At 37.2% G+C, this 8,690-nt stretch overlaps 1 protein-coding gene across 1 annotated transcript; it reads left to right on the top strand.

The window, feature by feature from the left end:
* The first annotated feature begins 5,388 nt into the window (after positions 1–5,388).
* On the top strand, positions 5,389–8,241 carry LOC120560106 (interleukin-1 beta-like). Its single transcript, XM_039802277.1, has 5 exons — positions 5,389–5,469; positions 5,903–6,146; positions 6,488–6,652; positions 7,221–7,357; positions 7,581–8,241. Exons 2-5 carry the CDS (start codon positions 5,927–5,929, stop codon positions 7,794–7,796), a joined length of 738 nt encoding a protein of 245 aa, XP_039658211.1. The 5' UTR covers positions 5,389–5,469; positions 5,903–5,926; the 3' UTR covers positions 7,797–8,241.
* Positions 8,242–8,690: the final 449 nt, after the last annotated feature.

Genomic DNA, 8,690 nt, shown 5'->3' with positions numbered 1-8,690 from the left:
TTTCTAACAGGGTATTAGATTATATGGTGTGTTAATCCAAGGGACATACATGAGGGGGTCGCAGGTACATTCTCTATCGTGTAAGGAGGCCTTGGCTGAAAGAATATTGACAATCTCTGAGTTAGATTGTACTGTTCAAACTTTAGTCTATTCAGGGACATTTATATGTAAAAACTGTACAATAAAACAGTTCAAAGTGTTTCCAAAGAGAGGTGAAACCACCAACCAACAGGAGAGTGCTTGGTTGGGGTAATTGATTTTTTTTTTCTTTACTAGACATTTGTTGTTTTGTTTTTTTTTCCAATTTATGATTCTGTTTTATTTCTTTTCTTTTTTTAAGGGGGGCTAACAATTAGCCTATTGTGGCTAATATTCCATGTCATATTGTGGGTTTTTTGTCAAGAGGACAAGTGACCAATAAGTAGAATTGAATGAGCAGCTGAGTATACAGAATAAGAACACATGCAGAAACATGAGCCCAATTATTGTAGGCCGCCTGATCTGAACTAAATAGGACTGGTCTGGTATGCCCTAAAGGACTTGTGTGACGTGAAGCCAAGCCACAAAACAAAGAGGAACTCATTGATGCAAGTGAGTCATTTTGGATTACTCAATTTTACCAGAGATGCCTGCAACAACTATACCATAGTTTCCTTGTACATACATTGCAAATACATAATATTGCAAAAACTGCACTGGATGATACAGATTGCCCAAACAAAGGCACACAGTGATGTATTGTGACTAATTTTAATTTTAACTGATAAATAATATTTGTGGTACTCACCATTATGATTATAGGATGTGCAATGCCTGATAGGGTACTGGTGCTATATATATATATATATATATATATATATATATATATATATATATATATAAATACAGAAGTTATTGACCACAGCATGAGTTAACAGGAAATGTGCAATCATTATTAATGACAAATTAAGTGCAATAGGAGGGGGAGGATGTGTTGTGGGTTCTCTTCTGTTCTGTGATTGTGAGAAAAGGTATAGGGGTATTGTGTGAGGTTTTTTAGATGTTCATTGAAGCATTGGATGAGATAATGTATGATTATGTTTCTATGTAGGTTAACTGTATGTTTATTGTGTGTTTATGCGCGATGTGTCGCCATTTCGTTTCTCTCGAATGCCCAAGATGATGATTTCTCCTATAGGAGACAATAAAGGCTTATCTTATCTTATCTTACTTTTACCCTGTTCTGAAGATTTGAGTGTTATTGTACTGTGTGGTTATAGTAGCGTACGTTTGTAATTTACTTAGAGTAGTTATCACTGTAAAAAGAATGGTAACACTTTACAATAAGGTACACAAAAAAATAGGTAGTTAATGATTAGTTACTGTTTTTGAAAAAGTAACAAATGATTAGTTACTGTTTTCAGAAGGGTAGTTACTGTTTTTCAGAAGGGTAGTTACTGTTTTTCAGAAGGGTAGTTACTGTTTTTTGAAAGAGTAACTACCCTGAACACAACTGAATTTGTCTGTCATTCCCTTAAGGACTTTGTGTGACGTGAAGCCAAGTCACAAAACAAAGAGGAACTCATTGATGCAAGTGAGACATTTTGGATGACCAAATTTACCAGAGAGGCCTGCAACAACTATGCCCATCAACAACTTGAACAAATTGATAACGCAGGTCATTGCGCTGAATGGAGGTGATACTTGAAAGCTTTAGTGCGTAACTTTTTTATATTAATGAACGTCCGTTACATTCAAGCCATTGCCAAATGAGTTGATACAAAGCTAATTAAGACTATCAGCTCCACACAACACTCTCCGTATTTCTCAGCATGGCTATGTTTAGAAATTGTTGTCATCTGGTGACTTTCTCGCGCAGATACTCAAGTGATGATAATTACCTCTTCTGAAGAGTCCATCATGTTTTTTTAATCCTCCATGTCCTCCTTGGCTACCAGCAACTATAAAACAGAAACTATGCACTATAGCTTGAAAGTAGTACAATTGGGGGTAGTTCCCTAATTTGTATTGTAGAAGAAAATGAATGACCTAATAGTTTTAGTCTCATCTTAATTTTCTCTTTCTTGTTCACTGAGTAAGTACATGCTCTTTTACCTGATCAACAAACTTTTAGTGCCTCCTGATTTAATTATGTCTATCTGCCTTTTCTCTAGCTTATAGTGTTAAGAGGACGCATTTCACTATGGCCACTGAGTGAGACCTGTTTTTTTTGAGCCCAGGTTGGCTCCAGCTGAGATTCACTAATTAACTAATCAAAGCACTTTTGATAAGTTGGAGCAGACAGTATTGAGCCTATGCAAATCTATTCAGACAGACTTGTGAGTTGAATGTCTTCTCAGCTTTTGTTTATTCTGTTGTTTCCGGTAACCTTGTATAAAAAACCCTGGCCAGAAACTCCTTCAGGTCAGAGAGAATATTACCTCTTCTTGTGAACTTCTGTCTCCACTGCGCAGTGAATAAAACTCATCTGAACCAGCCGCAGAATTGGACCTGAGAGAACTTTTTCTTCCACAGTATATACATTACAAATACATATTGTTCTGAAGATTGACTGTGTTCATGTACTGTGTGGTTATAGTAGCCTATCTGTAATTTACTTTGAGTATTTATCACTGTTAAAAGAACACATTTTGTATCAATCACACGTCAACCTAGTGAACACAGGAGGTGCACGACTGTTGCCAGCATCAAAAACAACAATACAATAAAATATAAACCTCTGTGTGAGCTACTGTTCAGGAGTTCATGCTGGGTTTTAAACCCACGCTCCCGGGCCAACATCATGCCCTGCTGGCCAGCGATCAGACAGCGAGCAGGAAAGAGAGGGGGTTGCCAGATAAAACAAAGGGTTGCCAGTTTGTGCAGCAGCTCATATGCATGTTAGGCTACAAAGAATAAATCACAACACATGCTGTCATTCAACACCCCCATACATCCCCCGTAAAAAGAACACATAGACAAACATGCGCCCAATAATTGTAGGTCGCCTCTGAACCCAATTGAACTTGTCTGGCATGCTATAGCCTAATAATATCATTGTCTGCTCAAATATTATTCTGCTCAAATTAAAATGGATTCTGGATCTACCCCTGTTTCAGTCTAAGATGATATGAAACACAATTAACATCAATCAATGCTGACCGTTTTAGCTTTTAACGGCTGTTTTCCACAGCAGTAAAAGTACAACATGATGAGACATTTCTTCATATATTATAAAATTTCAGCAACTCCATTATGGCATTTCTACATTTTATCACTTCCTCCAATTTAATAAAAAAAGATAACTGTTAATGGGATGTGAAAGTGCTGCTGAACAGTGAAAGACACTCCATTTCCTAATGCCAACAGGAGAGAAAACATTACTCAGCAGCAATTAAAGAAGAGAAATTCACACAGAGGAAGGGCAATAACATGTCACTGTGGTTAAAGCACACCCTACGTATTATACACATGGGGGGTTATTTGTGGGTAAATATATTCAACAAGGCAGTTCAAGTGTTTAAATGTGACATTATAATCATTAAGACAAGATGTAAAAGATACACAAGGAATACAAGATTTTTGAAATGAATAAAAAAGAAATAGCAGACTCAGATAAGCTAAAATGGAACAAATATTTCTAAGAGATAACAAGTACAATGTATAGGTACAGTGTAGTAAAAGACATGATTACAGATTTTAATGCAATAACAAGAAGTGGCAAACAGAAAAGTTTTAAGTCTTAATTTAAAATGGGAGTTTGTAGCAGCAGATCAGAAATTCATTTCGACCCTAATTAGCTTAGCTTAGCACAACGACTAGATAAAGGGGGAAAACAGGTAGCCTGCTGTCAAAAGGTAAAAAAAAGCATTGTTTGTTTAAGCCTATTCACCTATTCACCAGGTATATCTTTGTCTCTGTACAGGCAGAGTGAGTTCAGACACACTTAAAATATACTTTAATATATACTTTTACTATGTTTATAGGCATGTTTAGTAATGTAGTGTTTTGTTAAATTTTCATTCAGCACTCTCTGTGTATAATACAAATATGACATTACTGTAGCCCTTCCCCTACAGACAGTGTGAATTCAGTCAGGTTAAATCCAGACTTTATGACACAGCTTCTTCCTGCATCACAGCTCACAAGTGAAGAAATATTAGATTCAGCCGCTGTTATGCAAGTCTAAACAACGAGCAAGTGTACTATAACTTCTGGAATTTCTTTCACATCTAAAAAACCTCAAAACCCCAAAGGGCCTGCTCAGAGATGTGAAAACATTATGTAATACCAGATAAGAAAATGTTGTATTTCATATGATGAACAATTACATATTTACAGAAGGATATGTGTATTTTGTGGTATTTCTCAGGGATAAAACCACTTTTACCTAGTTGTGACTATGCGTTTTCAATCATTTTCAACAAGATAATATTATTGGTATTTTTAGACCCTTCACAGTTTAAATGTCTAATGCAGAGTCAGTAGATTGGTGGAAAACGCTTCCCTGATGTTGTTTATTTGGCCACACAGTAGTTTAAAAAAATCAGAATCAGCTTTAAGTATGTGTACATAAAAAAGCTATTTCACTGTCTCAATGTATACACACTAATAGACATTCAGCTAAAACAAAGACAGCAAGCTTAACAAAGATAAACATATGACTGCAATGGTGCTGAGCGCAAACTGTGCTGGAATAAAATATAGAATGATAAGTATAACAGGTTGCTTATGAGGTAGGCCTAGGTGGATGAGACAGTGTAAACAATAAAACGGCCCATTATAAAATTTGCTGATGACGCAGTGATCGTCAGGCCTTAGCTGTAGTGGGGAAGGAACAGGGGCGTGATGCTGCAGTCAGTGACTTTGTGTCATGGTATCATCGTCATTTCTTCACCTTCACCTTAGTGTGATAAATCTGTTATACAGTTCAGAACTCCACGATCACACAAGACACCTAAAACCATCTTCAAACCTAAATACAATTATTGACTGAAAACTGTGTTTGAAATAAAAAGAAAGAATTTGTTCGTGGGAAAACCCAACAACGTCTTTGTTTTCTTAGACAAATTACTGAAACTAATCTATCGTCTATTGTCTTTCATGAAAATAGTCTCAAATGAAATATTTTGTGTGTTTTGGGCATTCCAACATGAAAATATTCATTCATAAACACATATATTATAGTCACTGCAAATCTGATCTCTGATTCCTGAACAGTAATGTGCAACACTGTGTGTGTGTGTGTGTGTGTGTGTGTGTGTGTGTGTGTGTGTGTGTGTACGTGTGTGTGCCGGCAGTGTGTAAGTACAGCATTTCATCACTGTGGATAACTGTGGACTATCCCACTTCCTGTTGACAGTGATGAGCGTATACTATAAAAGCCCTGCAGGTTAGCACAGGCAGGCAGAGCAACACAGAGAACACGACAACTGCTGGGATCTTAACCAAGCAAGCTAAAAACAACTTCTAATCTACTGATCTTAACAGGTAAACATTTTTCTAAGTCTGAATCTTCAGCAGATTTGAAACAGGATCTTTGCTTTGCTTACTTTGTTAGTACACATTCAGTGTGGTTTTGTTACTGTTACTCTGCTGCCTTGTGTCAGTATAAACTGCTAGAAGGTTCATTATGGTGCTGTCAGATGTAAATCTTTGCACTGCATCTACAATATGTCAGCCTTATGTGTTTTTTTTAACTCCATCTCATTCATTTTGACAGTATAAGGGCTTTATAGTCCAGTGTTGATACAGTAGTGAGTCATAAATCATTGCAGCAGCAACTAGATATGTACTGTAGCATTTACAAAAGAGAGTAAAAGAGTGAATGATCATATTTAAGATATATATAATGAAAAATAAATCCAGCTGTATGTTCCTAAATGTTTTGTGATTTAGTGACACTGGAACTTTCTTTCTGCAGATTTTGTTTTTAATTCAGAAAACGATGGAATCCAAAATGACATGCAACGTGAGCAACATGTGGAGCCCCAAGTTACCCAAGGGACTGGACTTTGAGATTTCCCATCATCCACTGACCATGAAGCACGTGGTCAACCTCATCGTCGCCATGGAGAGGTTTAAGGGCAGCAGATCAACTTCGGCGCTGAGCACCGAATTCACAGATGCAAACCTGATCAACTTCATGCTAGAGAACTTAGTGGAAGGTAATCACACATGCATACTTTATTTCAACACTATCACATAAAAAGCACTTGCTGTGCTGTTAGTTTTGTTTCGCCTTTTACTATAAAGTAGCACATCATAAACTGAGTTTACTGTAACTGATCTGTGCAACTGTTGGTTTAAAAGGCCCTTTATATATGTTGAGTTGTTGCTGAACAGCAGTAAAGGACTCAGGGAGGTGCTCAGATTTTTGGACTTAGGGTATTCAAGAACGACTTGTGTGAGACAAAGTCTGAGGCTTTAGTTGCAATTCCTGCTGCTTCCTTATGATGAAGATAAAAATCACAACAAAATTAATGAGGTGTGCCTCTTTTTCCCTCAGAGAAAATGGTGTGCGTGTGTGAGTCAACTCCACAACAACAGATCATCAGGCAAAATGAGTACACGTACAGCGTGACTGACAGCGAGAAGAGGAGCTTAGTTCTGGTCCGAAACAGCATGGAGCTCAACGCAGTGACGCTGCAAGGAGGTGCTGACACCACAAAAGGTAATTCAGCGTGAGAGTTAGATGAGATGGTTAGAAAATCGTTCTCTGTTCATGGTAGATAATTAAATGTAAGGGTAAAAGGTTTGTTTTAGTTCATCTCACAACTGTTGGCTTAATATTTCAACTGAAGCTGTTTAAAGGTGATATTTTTATAGTATTTCATCCACTACTGAATTATTTGAACATGAGAACTACTGGTTTCATTTTTGACAAAGTGCTACAGATATATTTTAAAAACATATTGTATGCTTTTTTTTTAATTGTAAAATCTGAATTCGTAAAGCAACTAGTAACTATAGCTGTCAAACAAAGGCAGTGGAGTAAAACGTACAATGTTTCGTGGAATAGAAGTATAAAGTAGCATCATCCCTGCACTGGTGTAACTGATGATATAGAATACTAATGTAACCTCAAATGTATATGACAACTTTTGCGCCAAACCTGTCTGATGGCATTCCTTCCTCTTGTACAAATTCAGATATGCCTTTATTAAAATGCACAGAACATAGCATGTGTCTGATCATCAGCTTTCATTGAAATGAACCTGTATACTCTGATCTCTCCTCAGTTCACCTCAGCATGGCGACCTACTTGCACCCTGCATCCAGTGTTACGGGCATAACTGTGGCTCTGGGCATTAAGGAATCACCAAATCTTTACCTGTCTTGCCGCAAGGATGGTGCCGAGCCAACCTTGCATCTTGAGGTAAAACTCGTGACTCATTACACAGATCTAATACTAGTACAGGGTAATAGTGCAACAGAAGTGACCAAGTAGATGCGTTAGAGCTGCCTGGTCATTTAAATCATCTGTCATCATCTGAAAGAGACACTGCACATTTATAGATGAATTTACTCATGTTATGAGCTTGTCATTTTGTCCAGTGTGATGGTCAAACCTTCTGACCTCTAATCTTCTCACTCCTCAGGTTGTGGAGGCAGACCGTCTGTCGAGGATCAGCTCGGACAGCGACATGGTGCGATTTCTCTTCTACAGACAGACCACCGGGGTGAACATCAGCACCCTCATGTCTGTTGCCTTCCCCAACTGGTACATCAGCACAGCAGCGCAAAACAACAAGCCAGTGGAAATGTGCTTGGAGTCCGCCAATCGCCACCGAATGTTCAACATCCGTGAGATTTAACACCTGCCAAACAAACCCAACATGGAAGGTGCATGTGGAGATCAAGTTAGACCTTCATAAGAAGAAAATTTGGATATTGAACCAAATGTAAAATATACTGGACTTCTGCTAATTTGAATCAAAAATGCAACAAATAATTTATTGTTTTTACAAAAGCACAAATTGTCCGCTACTAAGACTTCTGCAGGTATTACAGAGCATCTATTGACTGTATGTACCGTGTACAGAAAGTGAAATGCTTAGTGTATTGACATAAGTCAAGGTTCACCAGAAGGTGGCATTATTGACCGCTAAATGACATGAGACACTGTTAATGCTTTTATCTATTGATGTATTTATATATTTATACACCATTTTTACGTGTTTATTTATTTGTAAATCTGCTTAATAACAACTATTTAAATTATGCACATTCAAATATTTAATAAATCTTTATAATAACTCATTTGGATTTGTGTTTTGTATGTTCACTCAGGGTTTGGTAAATGACAGAACTCAAACTCAAAAGGGATAAGGGACACAAAAGACATTAGCTCTAACCCAATTGGAGGCAGATTTTGAGCTGTAGTACTGTAGTACTCCCCTCCAGGAACCAGAAACCAACCAGGACTCCTACGTTTGAGTATCTGGGTGGGTTTGAGCTGCCCAGGTTTCTGCATTTTAGTCCAGGAGGTTATTTGATTAAAGGCAACAATCTTAAGAAATATGCAATATATCAGCCTACTGTATGTATATTATTATAATTAGGAAATATGTATACAATAAGTACAATTTCAAGGTACTTATACTTTAATTTTATGCGACTTTATACTTCTACTCCACAACATTGCAGAGGCAATTATTGTCGTTCTGAGCCCAATTCATGCATTTGGCAGAATTATATTTTACATACAA

The sequence above is a fragment of the Perca fluviatilis genome, chromosome 6, assembly GCF_010015445.1.
Source record: "Perca fluviatilis chromosome 6, GENO_Pfluv_1.0, whole genome shotgun sequence".
Classification (NCBI taxonomy): Eukaryota; Metazoa; Chordata; class Actinopteri; order Perciformes; family Percidae; genus Perca; species Perca fluviatilis.
The sequence above is the reverse complement of the archived record's forward strand: the minus strand, read 5'-3'. Positions and strand labels throughout refer to the sequence as shown.